Source organism: Sciurus carolinensis, chromosome 16 (assembly GCF_902686445.1).
Source record: "Sciurus carolinensis chromosome 16, mSciCar1.2, whole genome shotgun sequence".
NCBI classification, from domain to species: domain Eukaryota; kingdom Metazoa; phylum Chordata; class Mammalia; order Rodentia; family Sciuridae; genus Sciurus; species Sciurus carolinensis.
The window spans coordinates 30,981,149-31,003,924 of NC_062228.1; the positions used below are offsets into that span (position 1 = coordinate 30,981,149).

The 22,776-nt window shown below is 38.0% G+C and overlaps 1 protein-coding gene across 2 annotated transcripts in view; it reads left to right on the forward strand.

The window, feature by feature from the left end:
- Positions 1-22,776, forward strand: part of Tox3 (TOX high mobility group box family member 3) — a 102,635-nt gene that overhangs the window by 58,509 nt on the left and 21,350 nt on the right. Inside the window, exons 2-3 of one of the 2 annotated variants that reach the window (XM_047529601.1) lie at positions 14,109-14,174; positions 18,228-18,482. In XM_047529601.1, the coding sequence (XP_047385557.1) occupies positions 14,109-14,174; positions 18,228-18,482 (321 nt within the window). The remainder of the gene's footprint in view (positions 1-14,108; positions 14,175-18,227; positions 18,483-22,776) is intronic. The other variant, XM_047529602.1, reaches the window with a different exon arrangement.

A 22,776-nucleotide genomic window follows, 5' to 3' on the forward strand; every position in this document is an offset into this window, starting at 1 on the left:
TTTTTTCCTCTCTTTCTGTTTTTTCTTCTTTCGTTTTTGTTTCTAAACATTTCCATTGTAACTGTGGTATATAAAGAGGGTTAAAAACTTTTCTGATGGTGTTCTTACAATCTTGAGCTGACAAGACCACCTCACTTATACCCTTTTGTGATGGTTTTAAGATTTTTCCTTTTGTTTTACCTCCCTTCGGTCACTTTTGTATTGAAAACTTGCTGTAGATTGCCTAAATCCAGTGGAGTCACTGTTCTGGAATAGAATTTGGTTTTGCTGAAGTGAGTAAAATTTGATATATGATTTAAGAAGAGCTGCTTACAAATTGCTGTATAATCACATCTTTTAAAATTCATGTAAGGAAATGTTAAGGTAATCTTGAATGTATTAGTATACAATGACTAGGATCCCAAGAATCAAATGCCTCCCTTATTTAGGAATACTTACATTCATGGTTATTTATGTAAAATGCTAAAATAAATTTGAGCTGTACACCAGATTAACATTGACATCTTGACTGAATTCCATTATTTGTCTTCCAGATGAAAGCCAGCCGCCTCTGCTTTGAAGGGATTTTCTTTTCTGGTTATGTTTAAGAAATCATTAGCCTCATATTCAAACTAATTAAAATATAGGTTTAGGAAAAGAAACCCAGCTTTTAAAATAAATATGAAGATACAAAATCTTAAGTGACAGTTTTTGGAATAGATGGTTGTGAGGACTGAGTTCCTTCCCTCCTACCCTGGGACCTCATCAGAAGTGAATTCGAAGCCTCATGTGAGCCCTTTCCAAAGAGTAAGAGATATTAGATAAACAAACACCACTGGTAAAAAATATGGAGAACTAATGAAAGCTGTACGATCACCCAACTGGTAAAAAGTTGTTCCTGTAGAATTCAAGTAATGATAAAATCACAGGAAAATGTATGTAATCAAGATATGCTTGCCGTGTGTGCTTGTCTCCGCTGTAAAATACTAACCCTGATGCTTCTGTAGCCAGACCATGACCTGTGGTGCCCTGGATTCTTGTAATTTTTTATCAAGTGTCTGAGACTTGCTCTTAAAAATGATAGATGTGAATTAATAGACACTAGTAGGCCTCATCTGTAATCCTGCTTGGTTTAAATGATTATATATCACTCTATATTATATATGCTTATTAACTTATTATTGATGACTTTTAAGTTAAGTAGGCTTTAGGGTCTTCGGTTTATCAAATATGATTAAGACGGGAAATAAACAGACCGAGTCACTTACAATACTTCAGGAAGAATTTATAGGCTTATTGATTCCTTTTTTAATGTTAGCTTTAGAAGAACATGTTAAAACTATTTCTATTTTCTTGACTTATTCTCAGCAGGAAAAAAAAAAAAAAGCAACTGGGTATTTATATACATGGAAAGCCTCACGGAGGACAACCAACTTGTTGATATGTATTTAACACATTTAAAGATAAACTTTGATTGCAGCCAATAATCTTATAAGTAGATATATTTAAAGTCAGTCTGATACCCATTGGAAGAAGAAACACTGTGTTTGCATAGTGTAGAAGCAGTAATTCTATAATATTTATTTTAAAATACATTTAATCTGGTATTTATGCTGCATATATGGACTGATCTCTATTAAGGTTTCTCAATCTCTTTGATGTATGGAGTAGAGGCTTCCCTGGGCAATAGTAAGGTGTTTAACAGCAGCCCTGGCCTTTGCCTGCTGGATACAAGAAGCACCCCTAAGTCGTGACAATAAAAACTCTCTTCCAGACGTGATTAGATTTCCCCTCAGAATGTAAATGTCTCAGTTGATCACTAATCTGTATACCTGTATACCTGTATTTATATATCTATAGTTTTATCTTCATCTCTGTGTTACTGTATTTGCTTTAAGCACCTGAATGTGATTATGGTGTAAGAACATTAAATCTTATACTGTAGAGATCAAAGAATGGAAGACGATGTAGGAAGCCTTTGACGTTTTGATGGAGTTCATCCTAAATCATAATTAGAGGGACTGATTGAAATTAGAGAACATTTAATTTTATCATTGGTTTGTAGAGTTTGGTGACTGACTGTACTAAAGAAATTTTGTAATTAGTTAAAATGTTTTCCTTTAAAAATACTGTGGAACATTTTTACTTAATTTGTGGTTTCTTTTTGTATTTGATATTTCATATTGTGCAAGAAGTAACACCTGGGAGACTTACTAAGGGTATTCAGTATAAATATGTCATTAGAGACCTTAGTTTGTTTTCAGCAAAAGTCTCTTAGGTCCTTAATCATTTGATTGCAGCAAGAACTACAAAGTCTGGCAGTATAAGGGAAATAACTCAGATTTTATCTTATGTGACTTTTCATTTCTATTTTGTTGAAGGCTCTGGCAATCCTTTGGCAAACCGTAATAGGAATGGTTCATCTGACTTTGATGTGGACTAAGTCAAACTCATAATTTAAGGAAAAGTGAATATAATAAGTGGCTTAGTAACAAGAAAAATAAGTGGTTTAGTAACATATCTTTAACCACACTAAAGCTGCCAATTGAAGGTACCCCTGGGGTTGATCCTGAGGCCCAGCATTATCAGTTAAGTACTTACTGTGCCAGATCCTGGGGCTCCAGTGGCCAGTGAGGCACAGCCTCTGCCCTCAAGGAGTCTAATAGGGAGACTGACAGTGAAATAGATCATTTTAACACAGTATGGAGTGATGCACAGGTTGCCTTGGAGCTTGGAGGAGGAGAATCCCATCCAGCCAGGAATGGAGAAGGTGGTACCGTGGAAGGCTTTTCCTAGGAGCTGTTTTCTGAGCATCCTTGAAAACGGTTCCTACTGAGTACATTAGTGGAACTACTTATTATAAACTAATTCATATTAAAATGCCCATGGCAGATGAGAGCTAAGTTGTTATTTCTGCCAGCAGATTTATATCATAGGTCACAGCCCTTTCTAAATCCAAGGGATGTTCTGTTGGTAATGGAAATTTGCATGTGAATGTCAGCTCTTTGGGGCCATGGAGAAGGGGTCTTTCTGGTTGTTCTAGCAACATCAAAGGAAGTAGCTCCCTTTTCCAGCTGGACTAATGGCCACTTTTAACTGTCATTTCAGTGGTTCTCACAAAACCCAGAGCAGGCGGAGCACATTTCTTTTGTAAGGTGTCGTCATTGTATGAGAGATAGCCACTAGTTTGCCAAAATACTGTAGAAGACACACAGAGAATAGATAGTACTTTCTTCTTCTGGAAATTCTACTCCGAATCTTGTCTTCTGCTATTGTGGGCTGCTCTTCCTTCTTTGGGTTCAGTCTTCCCCCACCAATAAACATGCACGTTTCCTTTGATCCACACATATGTTCAAGCTAAACCTCCCCAAGGTATAGTTTATACTTAGGGGCTCGAATATCAATAATGCTTCCTTTGTGCTTTGCTGAAAATGCGTGCATGTCCCTTTCTTGGTCTGCCAGGCCTATTTTTATGACACTGGACTTTGTCTCTCAAAGGCAAACTTCTACACATCCTTCAAGACCCCACTCAAATAATTCCTCCAGTTTGAAACCGGCTGACTTTCCTGGGAGAGTACTTTGCATGTCCGTAGTCCAGCACTTGTGATGTGAAGTCATATCTGTTTTTTCCATTAGAATTCTTCTTAGGTAGAAAATGGATCATTCACATTTTTAATTCAGTATCTACCATTGTGTCTTTTATGTAGGGGGCTCCTAATAAATATTACCTGAGATGTTTCAATAACTCATTTATTTCCCCCAGTTTATTGAATTTCTTCCTTCCCTGCCTTCTCACCCTCAATTTTCTGACATTTATCAGTTGCCTCTTCTGTATGAGACCCTTGGCTGGAGGTTTCATATTGCCTTACTTCTTACACAATCCATTCCCACAAAGCATTACCCTTTCTAACTCAGAAATGAGGAGACAGGTTCAGAGAGGTAGCATGACACAACTTACCTGATGATGTGCAGCTTGAAGTGACGGAGTTGGGATTTGAACTTGGATCTTTCTGGTTCACTCATTCACTTATGCATTCAGCAGATTGATATTGAGCACCTACTGGGCCCACTATCCTAAGTCCAGAGGAAACAGCAGTGAAACCAAAGGAATTCCTTGTCATCAGAGACTCAGCATTCTAGGGGGCTGGGGAGGGAGAGAGAGTAAGCAGACAGATGGACAAATGTAGAGAAATTGGCAACTTGGAAGCGATTGTATATTTCAAATGATATGCAGGGCTGGGGAATGGGGAAGAGACTGAGGATGGGGTGTGCTTGTTTTTGCTGAGCTAGTCGGGAGGCCTCCTTGAGGAGCAGATATTAAACATGACACTACATGCAATAAGGATAGGGGAAAGGGGTCTAGGTGTGGCGACCCAGAGAAGGGACTGAGGGGCAGCCAGGGCCGTGTACTTATGGCCCAGTGGGCCAGAGCAGCCCTCTTAGGAGGGGGTTTGGAGGAGGCAGTGGCCCATGAAAGGGGTTTGCATTTTCCCTTAATGTCGTTGGGAGGCCACTTGAAGTCTTTAAGTAGTAAAACTCTCCTGCATGGTCACATAAGCTGTAGCAGTTTGTAAAACAGATGCACTTGGTCTGTTTTGGTTTGTGCAAAGCTCATTGGAACATCACCTTAACTATTAGGACAGGTAGAAAAGATGGCTTTATACATAAGAGCTCATTTTATCCTCAGGGCCTCATATGAAGAAATACTATTCTTATCCCTGTCTTAGAGGTAGAGGAGCTGAAGTACACGGAGGCTGAATAACTTGTGAGCAATTGCACAGCTGGCAAGTAGCTCACCTGAGATCTTGAACTTGCCCTTAGGACAAGGTAGGCAACTTGCCTACCATCCCACAACTAGTTTGTTGGGTTTGGAATTCAAGTCAGCAGTTCGAGTCATGGCAAAGTGCTCCTTGCATGTCATTCCTCCCACTGTTGTCCCTGCCCAGTCTAGACACCTGCAACCTCATGCCAGCCTTAAGGGTGTTCTTTTTTTCTTTTAAATTTTTGTTTTCGTTGTAGATGTTCACAATACCGTTATTTTATTTATTTATTTTTATGTGGTTGGTGCTGAGGATTGAACCCAGTGCTTCACACGTGCCAGGCAAGTGCTCCACCACTGAGCCGCAGCCCGTACACAAAGCTGACCACAGAAGAGTGTTCTTCTTGCTCCTCGTCTTCCTCAGTATTAACTTTGTCCACCTCAGACTATTGACGGGCTCATGTTTGGATTTTCTGTATCTCTCTGCCTCTTCCCTCCAACAAAGACCTTAATACACCTTTCTGGTGGATACATTTCAAAATAGTAAGATTGGTTTTCAAGACCTGGCTTTGTACGGTCTCTCCCAGCTCATGTTCCCTGTTCCTGTGGCCACATGGCTGTCTGCTTTGTGCTTCGAACAGATCCTGTACACGCTTCGTGTACCCCACGCTCTTTGCCTGGGACTCTCCCTCCTCCTGACTTGTTCCACTGGAGGCCATTCCTTTTTGATTCCTTCTCCTGTGTTTGAAGACTGTTTGTCACACATTGATCTGCTCTTTTATCCCATCACCACAACCAAGTTGACATCCCTTAAAAGCAGCAATCATATCTTCTACTTTCTGCATCTCCAGAGAAGTAGATATATTCCCCCAAATATATCCAAGGGATTAGCATCTAATAGATACTCTCTTGAAAGAAAGGCTTTTAGGAGGAAACAGGGGAGGTGAGCCAAACTTATGCCAAAGCTGAGCTGCATAGCAGGGGTGTGACCGTTGGCCTTTATTGTTGGTGTGTGTTTAAAGAAAACTGAACCTTTTCCTATTCTGTATGTATAGGTAGGGATTTGTTGGCCAGTCCCTAAGATTGCTCCATTTTGGCTATTTAAAACAACAACAACAAAACCCTTGATTCTGCAACTTTAATATCCTCTCCACTACTTACATTTTTATAAGTGTAGTTGAGTTTAAGAGGGTGTTTTTTTTTTTTTTTTTCTTGCCACTTTTAACTCATCCAGATGGTTATGTGATTCACAGACTCAAATGTGTCCAGATCATGAAAATCCAAAGGCCCCTCTGTTTGAGTTGAGTCCATATGTTTAGGCATTGTTGCTACTTGTGTGGGTCCACAGAACTTGTTAAAAATCCAACAGTGGAACTTGCATTTCCTACTCAATCCAATTTTGGATGTTCCTGGCCTTCCTCCCAGTGATGAGGGCCAGAGAGGGGATGGTGGGGTGGGGCGGTCACCTCGAAAATGATTGCATTTTCCCATAAGCAGGAAGGTGAGAAGAGAGATGGTAAATATGTGAGCTAAGCCCGTGTGGCTGTCAACAACACAACTTGTGATTCATCAGCATTTCTGCAAGATCATCTCAGTGGTTTGGAAAAGTTTATTTTATACAAGAAATTTCTACTACATCAGTCTGAAATGAACTTGGTCTAGTAGTTCTTAAAGATTAGTGGTATGTAGAGTTCCTGAGAAGCTTAGTTTAGAAATGTAGATATTAGGGTCCCACTGCCTTGAGATTCTGATACAATAAATCCAGAGTGGGGCTCAGGTAATTTACATTTTTTATTTGCATCTGGTTGTTTATTTGCATCTGTCCTCCCTGGCACACATGTGAAGAAACAGTGATTTAGACCATTTTAATATGAAAATACCAAATTTAGTGTTTGAACCCTCACTCCCTTTAACATTAGACTCTTGGTGTTTTGCCTTCAGACCAGAGTCTGGTGTTGTTCATTGCGATTTGTATTTAACCACTCAAATCACCCATCACTAACCGCCTACCCCCTAACCTTAAATTATCAAAAGGTTAGTGCCAAAAAAAAGTGCATTTTCTTTACTTTTAATATGTTTTTATTTGTATTTGATGCATAGTAATCGTATGTATTTACTGAGTACATTGACACATTTCAATACATGTATATACTATGGGATGATCAGATCAGGGTAATTGGCGTATCTATGACTTCTTTGTGTCAGGAACATTCAAAATGCTCTCTACTAGCTATTTTTGAGATAAAATAAATTGTTGTTCACCATCGATATCCTACTGTGCTACGCAGAACATGATGCATTATTTGCCGATCCATCTGCAAAGTGCATTTTTCTAGAATAAAACATTTTTCTAACTAGAAACCTCTGGAGTTTGAAATATTTCTTGTATTAGACTGTACGTCTTCCTATTGCCAGTTTTTTGCCCATACACATGCCTTGGGGGGCAACAGTGGTGGTGGCTACTGGGCTTCTTGCTATCACTTGAATGACAAGAGCGTCCGCTGTGCCCTGATGGATTCAGAAAGCAGTTCTGAGCATATCACACCCCAGAATTCTCTTGTTCATCCATTCAGCAGAGATTTTCCCCCAATACTCTTCCTGGCACTGGGGCATTTGTGTAAACAGTAGACAAAACCTTCTCCTTATTGAATTTATTTTCTAGTGGGGCGGGGGAGAAAGACTATATTATGTGATGTTGAAAGTGTGAAAGGGTCAAATAGAGTCGGGTGACAAGGACAGTGTGCTGGGGGTGGAACACAGAAATTTGATCCTGTAGCCAGCAAGCCAAAGGAGAAAGGGGTGAGCAAGCCTTGGGGACATTTGAGGGAGGATGGATTCAGGCAGAAGAAACCTGGTGCAAAGGTGCTAAGGTGGGCCTGTCCCTGGGACATTGAAGGGACAGCAAGGACACCGGCAGGGAGAGGACCATGAGCAGGGCAGGAGGAGCAAGTGTTGGAAAAGAAAGAGGCCATGGTAAGGACAGGCGCATCTTCCCCGAGCCATGGGAAGCCAGAGGAAAGCTCAGAGCAGGGGGATGGCAGATTTTTCAAGGGGCTTGGGGAGTTTGGTGGAGTCAGAGGGATCCGCTAGGAGGCTGCTGCAGTGGTCTGGGAGGGAATGGATGGCTCAGGTATGGCTGGGTCCAGGGGAGGGAGAGACAGGTGGTTTTGGGTATAATTGGAAGGGTGAGCCAACAGTTTGTTGGGAGAAAGGAAAGAAAGAATAGGATTCAAGAATGCCTTGACCCCAGCCACTGAAACATTCCAGGAAGATGGGGAAGACCTTGGCGGGGCAGGCTTGGTGGAGAGGATGAGGGGTTCTCTTTTGAACCCCTCATATGTTTAAGATGCCTGTTGATGTCCAAGTGGATGTGCTGTAGGCAGATGGGTGTGAGAGTCCTATGCTCAGAAGAGAGTCATCCAGGAGATTTTAGCACGTGGAATGGCATGTATGGATGTGTGTACAAATATGCATGAGTGTCATTCTCTGCATGTATAGATACGGATATAATTGCATATACATAATTATCAGCAATGTGTGTAAATTACAGATGTTCCTTGGTTTATGATGGATGGGGTCATGAACCCATCCTAAATTGAAAATATCACAATTCATAATTCTGCAACTTGAGAACATCCTAAGTTGGAAACTCATTCACTACACCTAACCTACCAAACATGACCGCTGATCCTTGTCTACCTTAAAAGTGTCCGGAACACATGCATAACCTACAGTTAGGCAAAAATGTCTAATACAGAGCCTGTTTTCTAACCAAAGGTTGGATGTGTTGTGTACACACACAGATGGGCATTTGGTAGGCATGATGAGGTGAAAAAATAGAAAACAATATCCAAAAATGTGCACTGTCGAGCATCGGATGTTCGCCCTCTCGATCGCAGGGCTGACGGGGAGCTGTGGTGAGAAGCCATTGCCCAGCGTCACAGGAAGTGTCCCACTGTGTATCACTAGCTGGGGAGAGATCAATAGTCAAAAAAGAGTGGTTTCTAAGGAATGCACATCATTTTCTCAGCATGCTAAAGTCGGGTTGTCTTAAGTTGGGAACTTGGCGTGTCTGTGTGCAGATACTGCCCTGTGGTTATACCTGACGGTCCATCATCTGCAGTTTTTCATTTCCAGGCTATTGTTGGACACCTAACCTTTGGTGTAGAGGGTCTTCTTTATTGGGTCCTTCTCTGTTCCTAATATGGTGTTCCAGATCCGCCCGTGATTATCTTCAGTGTTGTTATCTGTTGGCTTGTTTTTGCTCCTTTGGGCTTTGTATCTTGAACGGGATTACCATCGCTGAAACTGGTTAAAACTTGATTATCCCGGGTCAGTTCTTTGCCAGGGGGCAGTTAGCAGAGCCTCTGGGAATGGGTGGACCTTGGGGTGCCTCCTTCCCATCATGTGACAGTGCCTGGCACACTTGATCCGTAATGGCACAGTTCATTTGTGTAAGCAACTTGACAGATGTCCGTAGTGAGGCATCAAATTGGATGGTGTCTGCTAACAAATCTAATGGGAAAACAGAAAAGAGAATTCAAAGGATTTTTTTTTTTTTTTTTTTTTAGGATTAAATTTGCCATTGAGCTGTTTGAGGCCCTGGCGTTAATGCTGCTTTATTAGAAGTCTACACAATTCTTCACATGGGTGTCAAAATAATTTCAGTGAAAATGAGGTTGGGTGGACTCATCAAGCTGAAGTATTCGTCTTGTGATTACAGATGGGTTTTTGTTTCTGCTCTCCTACTTTCTTCCAAGCCTTTTGCTGGATGAGCTGGACTTAACAATCTGCATTAATTTACTTTGGCACTTCACACGGTCAGACAGGGCACGAACACGATGGTCTCTAATACATTTCTAAAAAATCCTGCAATGCTCCTTTTTAATTGATGTCCTTCATAAATTGTATTTGCTGAAGCTGTAATTACTCGTCAAGCAGCAAAAGCAAATCTACCTCCAAGTACAATGAAGATGTTCTTTTGTAAGATTATTAAGATACAGAAGTTTGGCATGCAGAGTAATTTAGTTCTGCTTTATAATGATATCTTCAGGGACTGTATCTTTGGGGATCACATCCATTAGAGCCTAGCAAAGTGGAAAAGGACCTATCACCACCGTGCTCCTCATAAATGTCAAATGCCCCTGCCTTGCAGTGACCATGGTCCCCTATATATGCTTGTTATAAAACACTTGGAAGGGGCTGATTTTTTTGATAATCTTTTTGTATGCCCTTCAGAGTAATTAACTGCTTCACTGGACGTTCATTTAAGCTTATTTGGAGTATTTTAATCAGACTCTTGGAATTGCATAGAAGACCCCTACATGATTGAAATAGGGGATCTTTGAAGGAACATCAGCGGAAGGTTATCATCTCAAAAATTTGGAAATAATCCAAATTAAGCAGATACAGGACGGATAACTTAGAAATTCTTACTTAATTGATTTTTTAAATGCTTAAGTTTTGCCAAAGTATTAAATTAGAACATTAGATTTTTTTTTTTTTTTTTTTTTTTTTTTAAAGAGGGATCTAGGGAAAATGAAAGAAGATAGCAGAGGGTGAGGGCATTTGTGGGAGAAACAGAAGGAAGTGACCCACAACTTTTTTTGGACTCCCACTTTAAAATGTCAGCTCTGTGCAAACTTGAACCCTGTCCTCTTTTTCACTACTCTGTCTCCAGTGCCTAGCACACTGTCTTAGACACAGCTGTCATGTAAATAGGGGACTTCTCAGCTCCTCAAGCCTCATTGGGGCCTTGTGACCCATCAAGGATCCTTTCCCAAACTTGCTGGACTGTGGAACCCCTTTCTCGAGGAACATTAGACTGGTGTCTCTTAAAATACCCTCTGGGATATTCTAGCTTTGAGTAAAATAATAGTAATAAAATTTAAAAACTGAATTGACCACAGAGTGAAATGTTCAAGTTTTTGTGGATACAGGAATACGAGATAGGAGGGAGGTCAGACTTCCATGTTTGGATCCATCATCTCAGGCGAGTTACTTAACCCCGGTCAGCCTCTGTCTATTGATCTTTAAAGTAGGGCTCATAATTATATTTATCTTGCGGGTTGTTAGGAAAATAGATTACGTTTAGTCCCACTTTGGAAAATTAAATGAAATAATGTATGTATAGGGCTTCCCTGGGCTAACCATTTATTATTATTTTCATTATTATTGTTGTTATTATTAAAAAGTAAGTGATAAATGACCCCAGTTAGAAGGGGTGATTATGAGGCACTCGAGATTAAATGGGATCAGCATTCCTCCCTCTTTTCAACAAATATTGGAGGGCTTCTAATATGCCTGTCTTTGTTTGTTCTGGGGTGACAGTGGCGAACCCAGTTAAGGATCCCCTCCTGGGGACCTAGAGGGGTTTTGTAATATAATGTGTTTATGGAGGTCACTGTCCCCTAGAACATAAAGTAAATTTAATTGTACACAATTCACTTAAAGCTAATTGTTCTCGGGTCGTTATACTAGTGATCTGCCCCGAAGCAGTACTTTTCCTCTCAGAATCCGATCTGTTCTTAACACCGAACAAGTATATCAGCATTCAGAGGTCATGTTTTTACATAAAATAAATAAAATGAAGCTAGCATTACAAAATAAGTTCATCAATTGGAACATGCCCTTTCATTCTGATTAGTTTATCCACTATAGTCGGTGGTTAGAAAATCAAAATATGCAACACCCAGTTAAATTTGGATCTCAGATGAAGAATACCTTTTTTTAAAGTATAAGTATATCCCAAGTAGTATATGGGATAGACTTATCCTTGAAAAAAAAAAAGCTATATATTTGAAAGTTCATTTTAACTGGCTGCCTTGTGTTTTATCTGTCTCTCCTACACACTCCGAACCAGGGTTCCAGCCACCTGTGCAGGGGAAAGACCATAGTGAGCCGTGAGTGTTTGTACAGGAGGTATTTCACCCAAAACAGAGTAGAAGCCTCTACATCTATTTGAAATGATTTATAACTGTTCCCGCCTGATCACCGAGTGTTTCCAAATTAAAAGCCATTAATTAAGGCCTTATGCAGATACAAGAGATAGGCAAGGAGTGCTTTGTAATGCCAGCTCAGTACTTCAGGTGAGAGCTTTTCAAATTACGTGGACCACTGGAGCCACCTGCTTGACTAAACGCCGCGGCCTGCGCAGCTCGTCAGCACACTGAGGTGCCAGCATCGTTACTGATTTTTCTCATTTCTCCAGGGCAAATACTAATTAATGGATACAATTCACAGCTGATTAGCTGTAGTTTCTTCAGTAATTACATTCGCATACTAACTGTTCAGAAGAGGATTTCTAACCCAGTTCTTATTTCATTCTAAGCTTAATTTGTTTTTTGAATTGTTTAGGCCCTTAGTTTAATAGCCATTTTATTTTTCTTTGTTGTTTTAGGTGCTATTAGATAATAAGTGAGTTTAATCTTAAAAAAAATACTCTCTGATAATGAGCTGTTTGCCTTAAATGGATTTCTAATTCCCCAACAAAACCTACATTTAAATAACGTTAAAGTTGTGATACGGGCTGTCGGGTGGTTTGGGGGGGCCAGGATTGGAACATAGAATATATGCCACATTCTCTTCTATATCCCCCCAAAACTTGATTACAGGCCTGAGCTTTTAATTCTAGCATCATTCATTCATCAAAAGCTTCCTGACATAAATCTCTACTTTCTTTTCTTGGGTGGATTTGGCAGAGTGGAATAATGAGGAAAATTGTGTGTGTGTGTGTGTGTGTGTGTGTGTGTGTGTGTGTGCGCGCGCACGTGCACACACTCCTGTGCACTGGTACACGTTTTTGATTCAGAGAAGCCAGAGAAAGGTCCTTCTTAAGGGCTAACAAATACATCTTTCAGGAATCCTTCTAAGGACGTTTACCCAAATGAATCCGAGTGCTGAAGGAGAACCTTCCCGATGCTTGCTTGTGTGTGTGTTCAGGTGTCGTTCCGCAGGGGGAGAATTTGCTGCTGTGGACTGTAACAGCACTTTGGAACCAGTAGAGTCTTTCATATAAATCCTGCTTCGTTCTTGGATCCCTGACATGATAAAGTGTACCATGTCAATTCCCTAACTGCAAGGTTCAGAGTCGGCCTGAGAGCCCCCTGAAATAAGTGTTTATCAGTTTATGGAGAGGAGGATTATGTGGGTCTTCCATATCTGTGTATCCACATCTGTGTTCTGTTTATTCTGTTTATAGATATATCTGTGTATCTGTATATCTGTCAGTACCCCTACCTATTTCTCTATCCATCTCTCCATTCGTCCATCCTTCTATCTCTTGGGGAAATTGCCCCTTTTACTTTAAATTATTAACTTTATTTAGATGAAAGAATAGCTATATACATTTCACTGTTTTCTCATTTCTCCTGTGCTTTATTTGATGCATTAAAGGAAGGAAATAATATACTTTAAAAATAGGACATTCTTTTACCATTTAAAAATCATGAAAATAGCACAGCTCTAGAAAATTATGCCCACAGAACCTTTCCATATTGCCAGACTGATAACAGAATGTTTACAGCAACAAAATGTGCCGATTTATACCATTTGAACCCCCAAATCATTTCTGCCCAAAATCCAAGTTTTACATTTTGATAACAGGTCCCTAGAAGTAAAGAGCTTAAGTCTGAAATGCTGATACAGTCTTATTTGTGATGATATGAATGGGCTATTGTGTTAGGGAATGAAATAAAAATTGCTGTGTTCATAGGATCCCGCTTATTTTTTAAACCTCTTTGCATTTAATGTTACATTGAGAGATTAAATATCACTGTTTTCAGCAGCTCTGATGGATATAGATATGGCTTCTTTAAATTCTGGAGATTTAAAACATTTTCTTTAGTCTTATTTATTTTTATTCATGCCACACCTCATTCACTAGAAAATAGAATTTGAGTCCTGGGAATTGAATTTTATTCTCTTTAATTCACATTTTAACCTACCCACACTTGTGACATCTGTTCTTGAAAAGTAAGCTCTAAAATCCCAACATGCTTTAAAATGTGTCAAGGTGATTTTCTTGGAAACTCTTCTTCTAACCTCTGACAAGTGCCAGTTTGATAAACAACGCGGTAGTGACAGGTGGGCCCAGTGTTTGTAATTGTCTCCCTTCACTATTAGTCTTGATGAGAAACAAAACTATTTCCTAGAATTATTGAGTTAGCTTAACTCCGCGCTTTATTTTCCGAGGGAACTAGCTGTCAGCGGTGCTGTGCTTGGAAATCTTTGCTATTTTGAATTTGATCTCAGTAAGATCCCCCCACCCATTCTCCTAACACCCACGTTCTTTCCAAATTGCATCTAAGCTTTCATAACCAAGATTCTTATTGAACCCCATGTTAACATAAAACAATCTCTTTTCTTTCAGTTTGGAAATAATAATAACTACATGAACATGGCAGAAGCCAACAACACATTCTTTGCTGCCAGTGAGGTAGGTGTCTGTCATAATGGTGTCCCTTTGTGCTGTGTGTGTTATTTAGCTAATTTAATAGGCTCAAAAGGAAAAGCAAACCATCAAATTTATCTCATTCTCTTATGTGACTCAAGGTAGTGACTTCGAAGGAAAAATGAGGAATATCCTACTGGAAAAGAAAATAACCTGAGAAAACTTTAGTGCTGTCCATAGGCTATTGCTAATGTGCCTAATTTTGTGCAAAAAAAAAAAAAATTGTTGAAAAAATATACATGCAAACAAAAAGAAATTATGCTAAAACACACACACACACAGAGACTATTGGTATCTAAGCAGATAAGTGACTGTTTTGGAAAGCAGCATGGTTGTGACTTGTATTATAAGATATTTGAACTTCACATTTCTCTAGGGTTAATTTCATTGAGTTGCCATGATATGGGAAACTGTGGCAGAACAGTATTATAGTTTCTTTTTTGGGGGGGAGTTGAATGTGAAATGAGGGTTTCAGTTCAGGTTAGGGCCACTTGGTTTAGCACCGTCCTCGGCTGTTAGTAGGTGCTCAATAAAAATTTATCAACTAAATACTTGGGTGTATTCTAAGACCTGGTTGTAGCTGGAAAAACTGGGTGGTGAAATCTGAATGTAGCACCACCTGGGCTCTGGGTTCGGCGTCCTGTGCATGTGGAACAAACATGGTGTTCTTGCTTTTTTTTTTTTTTTTTTTTTAACCACATTCCTATTATTGACTTAGAACTGCTATCTGGTCTCACTGGCCTGCTCTCTACATAAACCTCGATCTTGATTACACCAAGGAGAAGGTTTCCTAAAAGTGGTAGCCTGTGTGAGATTTAAGATTTTCAAACAAGAACAAACAGAAGTGTGAAATTGGTCCAAATGGAACATTTCCTCTAGTGGCTCATGTAATAAAAAGTCTTCATTTTCCAAATACATTCAAATATAAGAAACTGAACTAGCTTGACCCCAGAGGATGAAAATAATAATGGCTTTGTAAATGATCTTGGTACAGGGAAGCCAAGTGATATGAAAGAAATTAACACTGAGAAATTATTAGAATAAATGGGGAATCAAGAATTAAGGTTCTTTGTAGATTAATCATTTTTACAGTGACCGTCATCTCTAACCAGGAAGACAGCTTAGGTAGGGAATATTGTTTGGCGCTGGCTGCTGTGTTGTTTGTGATAATGAACACAAACCCCATCTGTAAGGACAACATGATGTTTCATTCTGTAGGATTTTTTTCCCTACATTTGAATCAAACATTGATGAAAAGTCTACTGCCAGCAGCTGTTCAGAGACAATTTAATTCCAGCTGTGATAATTCACCGTGTCAGACATTGGCTGTTATATGTTGATACAACAGTTCTCCAGATTTGCATTTTTATCAAAAGGAACAAATGTTTTGAACATTTCAGTACAGATGGTATTTAACCATGTACATTCTACTTTAACATGTTCGAGGTAAACACTGAGAAAGTCAATATCTGCAAAAATAATCACATAAACTCCAAATGATTAGTCTGATATTGGTCATCTGGCACAGTTACAGGAGTCAATGTCTTTTATTGTTGGTGCCACACACGGTTCTTTTTATCATCTCAGCTAGTGTTTTGGAAATTGAATGCTTAACTTTAATATTTTGCCTCTCTTTTTCCTTTTCCCTGCAGAATACTTCACTTTATATTTAATATTTTACCTCTATTTAAAGGTGCTTTAAGATTTTAGCATTTCCTTGGTTATATGTTACAGTGTTATTTTATCGTTTCATTAGGTTACCATTTAGTAATACACCAAGTTCTAACTTAAAATTAATTTGTCTTTTGAAAAAATTATACCATAGGGGCATATTATGTATAAGACATCTCTCTCTCTATTCCTGAACAAAAATAAAAATGAAAACCTCTTTAATTTTGACTGCCTGGCATGAGACATGCTTTATGATAGTGTTTAAAAGGTAATCTTATGTAATGATTTCACTGTATATCTCTCAATCAAACAATAAGGGCCAAGTAAATGTTAATGCACTGCATTATAGCCTGTGCCTAATTTCCCAATCACTGCATTAAAAGTAAATTTATTTGGTATTTTAACATTTTAATGAGTGCAAACTAATTCAGGAGGACTTTAGGTTTGCATGCTGTAAAGTCTAAATTGTGCCTGAAATCAGTTCCCTTCACATCAATATTGTCCTGTAGATAACACTACAGGGACTCCGATCCTCGAAGTTTGAAATTCACACATTAGCTTTATGTTTTCTATCTGTGTCATGATTACCCTGACCATTTTTAAAGTACTTTAAATATTTATTGAAATAATATTTCAAGTGTTAATTACAGTGGTAATGAAAACAGCCAAATGCCACATATCAAGAATGAGTGTTTATCCGTATTGTTAATGTGATATGTTAGATTTCATTAAGCAGTAATGGGGTAGCAAATGAGTCACAAATTACAGTTGCATCTGTTACTAGACCACATTAGTGCCAAAATAACAGCAAATGCAGCCATAGGGTTACGTTCATTAGCCAACCACGTTTGTGGCCAATTCATCCCTTTGTTGCTGAGAACTCGGGGTAACGCAGGAAGAAATTGACATTTTTTGGGGTCATTGTAAGAATGCATATGTCAGAAAAATCTAATATTTCATCCTAGCTTTCAGATGTGTTCTTATGAGGCGATGGTTTGCATTTATTGACTCTGCTAAGAACCTCAAGGTGATTAGTTGTCCCACCACAGATTCCCACAGCTGTGATCTCTTTATTTCTGGTGAGATGGAAATAGTATCTGACAGGTTCTATGTGTAAGAAATGTTTTTTGTTGCTTTTTCCCCCCCTTGAGTTTGTTTCTCTTTTTTTCCCAATGGTTATTATATGATATCATCCTTGATAGTTTGAAGGATGATGCTTTTTAGCTCTTAATTAGTTCTCATGGCCTATAATAGCAGACTCCAATTAACTTGCACCAGTTCATGCTTTCAAATATTATTAATAATAAATGAACTATAACTTTGACCCTCTGAGCTATGAATAAAAAATATGTGGGTGGCTCACCCACCAAAATATATATGTATATATGTATTTTTTTTTTTTTTCAAAATTCTGGACCTTGACATCCCTTCTCCCCCAGAACATCCAATTTTTCTAAGAAAGATGGTTCATATGGTTGAGTGAGGCAGCCCTGATTTACATTAAAGACCCTACTTTAAAACACAGCCTTTAAGAATCTCCATAGCAGTGAAGAAAAACAATGCATGAAGATTTACTTAGGTTTTCAGATGTAACACTTGTCTAAGCAAGTGAGCAACATCAATGTCTTTAGTATGTCTACATCAATATAGTTCTGTGCTCTCTAGGTAGTCTTTAAAAGTTGAAGACTGTTGGAAAATGTTCCGATAAATACATATTAAAATGTTCACATAAAAGAAAATAAACCTCCTAGTTTAAATAAAAGCATGGCACCTTTTAATATGAGCTCTGATAATCCTTACATAAAGTGTTATATGACACACAGTTAAAATTTCCATGGAAGCATTCATTGCACTTGGGAATATACCAATAAGGAAATTAAAAAACCAAACCACAAATTTAATATTACTTGTTTTATAGATTGTGGCAGAAAGTAAATATATGTAATGTTACTTTTGGATTAATGCTGTGTATGTGTGCACCACAAAATCGTCAGCATTTTATGAAGCATGTGGATCGCGTAAGCGGTTTGAGCTGTTTCACTAACATATCAATAAAGTGGCAATTTGTTATATAGCCAAATCTAATGTCGCTGATGCTCCAACTAACAACAAAGACAGATGTTGCTAATTAAGTACGCATTAAAAAACTGTTAATACTGATACTCCATTAAAACCATATGATAATGAGACTTAAATCTTTAATCAGAATGATCAGCAAAACTTTATATATGGAAATCTGTGTTTAAGATGTTTTCATTTGAGAAATAAATATTTGGCCTACATATGTAGTGTTTTCTTCTTCCCTCCAAGGAGGAATAAAATATAAGGAACAGAATGTGAGGATATCTCTATTTTGTTTCTCTTTAGCAGACGTTCCATACGCCAAGCCTGGGGGACGAGGAGTTTGAAATCCCACCCATCACGCCTCCCCCAGAGTCGGACCCCGCCCTGGGCATGCCTGATGTTCTGCTACCCTTCCAAGCTCTCAGTGATCCATTGCCTTCCCAGGGAAGCGAATTCACACCCCAGTTTCCTCCTCAAAGCCTGGATCTTCCTTCCATTACCATCTCAAGAAATCTTGTGGAACAAGATGGTGTGCTTCATAGCAGTGGGTTGCATATGGTAGGCACCACACTTATTGCTTGAAAATATTTTTATCATTTACACTATCATGATAAAGATCTGAGTGTTCATATTCTGGAGTATGCTCCTGTTGGTCTGCTTGTGGAAGTGTAGATTGTTATCCCTGCTATCATTCAAACATGGATCAGTACCTGGTATTGGTTGATTGACAGTTGTCTAAAAGAGGATGACCAAGGAGATCTGCTAATATGAAACAATTTTTAGAAAGCCTGATTCATGGGTTTGGAAGTGGCTAGTCTTCCCTTGCCTCTGGTTGAATACAGAGATGTGCTTGAGTTGACCCTGGTGAGCTTTTAGAAATGGAAGCCTTTATCAGGTGCCTGGGTCTTTTGAACTTGTTGGATTAGAAGGTAAAGTTTATGATACTTGATTTGCTTCTGCCTCAAATGAAATATCAAACTGTGATCCAGAGAAAAGAAAAAACAATAATTGCTTATAACCAGCAGAGGAAAATATAGAATGGGCTATTGTGTGAAATGCACCTAATGATGTTATTTATTGTCATAAACATAGAATAAGGCACTCCAGAGAGCCAAGATTACTAATGCAATAATTTTGGTTCTATTTTTCTTAGTGTGCAATTATAGTCAGCAATCACCAGAGTAAATCTGCTTAAGTATTTTAAACTCTTCTGCTGGGATTGTTAATTTTTTTTTTCACCTAGTATGTAATGCATTTGTGTCTGACTAGGTGAGGTACTAAGCAGACATTTTAAAACAAGATTAATAGTTTATTGGGCTTTTTTTTTTTTAACCTGATAAAATGAAACAGATGTGTTGGTATAACAAAAAACAAATCCTATTGCTTGTTTACATATTTCTCTGCACATTAGGACCCTGCCAGTGATGTTTATTGGTTTCATTGTTAATTCCCCAGATAACAGCATATGATTGCAAAATATGTAGTGGATTAGCCGTGCAAAGATTCAGTGTGCTCTCTGAAATATAAGATTACTTTCCCAAATAGGATTGCTGCAACATAATTTTCTTTGCTTGTGATCTTTTGTGTTGGAGCTGAACATCAGGGTTTTTATTTTTGCTTTTTTTTTTTTTTTTAAGTCAGAAAAGAATGCAGTGAACAGTCAGGAAATGGTCATTAAGTATTCATAAACGTTACTCGACATCACAAATAATTGTTTCCTGTGGACTTTCCTACATTCTTGTCCCTTTGACACTAGAATGGAGGGTTCTGTCCCCTTCCTCTATAGTCAGGCTTGTAACATTGTGCCTGGAAAATAATAAAAATATAAAAAGGGTGTTCCATCGCCAACCAGGTTTGCCAGGGCTCACCATTTATTCGTAGATGCTCAGTCAGGCTCATTTAAGTCTCAGAAATAGTTAAGAGACCATATAATGTATGCTAAAATGTGTACTTTATTAAATTGGTAAATATTTATTAATAATATAAGAATCTGCCTTTAAATTAAACATCTGATGAATTACCTTGCCTTAAAGCTATAAAACTGTTATTGCTGCTATAAAAAAGTGTAAAGGAGGCATTTTGACTATGAAATTTCATTTCATGGTCAATTGAATTTACTATATTGGAAAGAACTAAAGATGGAATCATAAAATAATTATGATATTCACATACACTTAAAGAACAATGCTTTCAGGGACTGGCATTGGGAGAGAGAACTCAATTTTTAATGCTTCTTTTGTAATGTATGGCTAATCACTAAAGCAGTTGAATTATTTCATTGATTTTTAAAAGTATAGGTACTTTAGCTAAGTGCAGACTGTTGTCATGGTATTTACACGGACCTCGTCACATTTATTGGTGCCTTTCTGAAGTTTTGCTGAACCCGAATGCCATTTATTTTGGCTTGAAACAAACTAATCTTGTTGAAAATTCTAGTAGAATTTCACCTTGAAGAAATGTCATGGGATTTTAAATCACAAATGTTGGAAAAAATAAAATGTACTGGGACAGAATTATGATGAATACAATGTGTCGTTGGCTTTGTTCTATGGACTACCTGACATGTTCACCTATAAACTTGAATTCAGAATCGCCAGAGGCATGGTTAAAAATAGGTTATGTCAAGGTTCTTCTATATCTCCCTCCGGGTACCGAGTTGGCTGGCTACATCATAATACTCCACAGAAGCCTCCTCGGAGATTTCCCTTAGGAAGGTCACTGGAAAAAATAATAAATAATACTTTATACCTCATGCATTCAGCTTCCCAGCGCATGTTGGATATTTCCTACCTTAAGCAAGGAAGAAGTTTTATTATCCAAATGAATATGGCTGTCTGTTAAGGATTACTATGGTGCATTAAGACTATCATATAAGAAGAAAAGCCAGCTTGTTTATGTGTTGCATTGAACCAGCTTTTCTTTAGAGCCTTTAGAATGAGTGACAGTTTGTCACATTACTGATTAGCTGCATTATTGTTGACAACAAGCACAACACGTTTATCTTCCTTAAATTTCTGCCATTATATTTAAAAACAGAAAGCAGGAACATAAAAAGGGGGATTAAAAAGAGTCCAATGATTAGCATTCACATTTCAAAATATGCAAATAATGCCCTGGTATTCAAAAGTGAATTGCTGAAAAATTGAATGTCGAAGCATTTGTGGCTTCAAAGAACAACCTTGATTTGCTTGTTGTGGATACGTATGTTTTGAAACAGGATGTGGTTGGCAAGTCAAAATCAACTGTAGATTTTGCTTAAAAATTCGTTACCCTTAAGCATTATTGTCAGTTCAGATGCTCATCTGGAAATTATTTTAATCTACAAAAGATGTCAATTCTAAAAATCTACAATGTGCGCTCCAAAAGGTTTTTTTTCTTTTAACACCTCTCTATAATCTGCCCAGCCCGCTGAGTAGCATTGACATCAGTAGTACATCAATTTCAGAAAGTGGATTATTTTTACTAGACAGCTATTGTGACATATTGGGTCAGTCATAAATGAAAGATATTCATGCAAGCATGCAATACTTGTAATGAAGTCTCACTCTGACCTTCTGTATGATTGATTCTGTAATTTAGTTTTCTCAGGCAGTGCCTGAAATGAAATGAAATCATGTTGAACAAGTTTTGAATACCCACAGTGCACCAGGAGAAGAAAAATCTGCAGCCCCAGAGGCTTGAGAGAGAGCAGATGAACGATTTATCTCTATGCTATTATAGCCTTTGCCAGCATTCAACATTTCTTCTTCTTCTCCTTTTTTTTTTTTTTTTTTTTTTCTTATTTGGCTTAAGTACTTAATTCTGCAGGTAGCTGTAAATGGGAAAATAAAATGCTGTTCAGATTTAAAATGACAGGACAGGAGTATGTGCAAGGGACTGATAAAATATCTTGAATAGAACTGACCTTTCATGTAGCTGAAAGTTACTGGGGGATTCATCCTCATAATTACCATATAGATTATTTTTATTTCTTTCCTGCAATGAAACATTTCAGAGAGCAGTAGTGCTGATTGAATGAAAATTGAACTTGTTAACATTCTTTTCAGCTTAGCCTGTTGTACATAACAGAAGGTTAGCTTTGATGAATTTCAAAATTCTCTTTGATATCTAAGAAACAGACAGTAAAATAATTGTCTCTAGTCTGATATTTTGTATTGCCCCCCAAAAGAGAATTTATAAAACACACTGATAATTCACACACTTTTTTTTCATGCATTATATTTCACGTGTAGAGGACTGACGTTTTCTGTTTGATATTGCTTTGGGTTTAATTGTGATAGCACATGTTTATAGAAAATGCTCTACTGCCCTAATAATATCCAAAGTAGTATTAGAAAATTGAAAAAGATGGAAGTAAAGGAAGTCTGGTGAGTCTGGAAGTATCTGTACCTGTTAAGGCAAGAGGAAAAAAAGTCCTACAGAAGATCCTCATGCAGAGAAGAAAATTATAAGCTCTTAAAATATTCATAAGTCTCTGAAATCATAAATCACCAGACTGATTTTACAAGTTTTTATTTTTCATGAAACTGTTGGCATGGCTCTAATTTTGAAGTCGAATTATTTTCATCTTTACAAAATGACTTTCGTGCCATTTCATACTTTTGAAAAACTCTTACATTAAGAGACATAGCAGACTTTCAATTAATACATTGTTTTTAGCAATGTTGCTTAATGTGTTACAGATAAAACAGTTATTTCATGGGTCATTAATGTGTTTAATGCGTGGAACGTTCTATTAAAACAAGCCCTTATTATTATTATGAACATGTTCATTGCCATTGTCAATAGAGGCTGCACAGCTACATTCCACAGGATGATTACCATTTAGCCATTGGGGGGGCGGTGACAATTT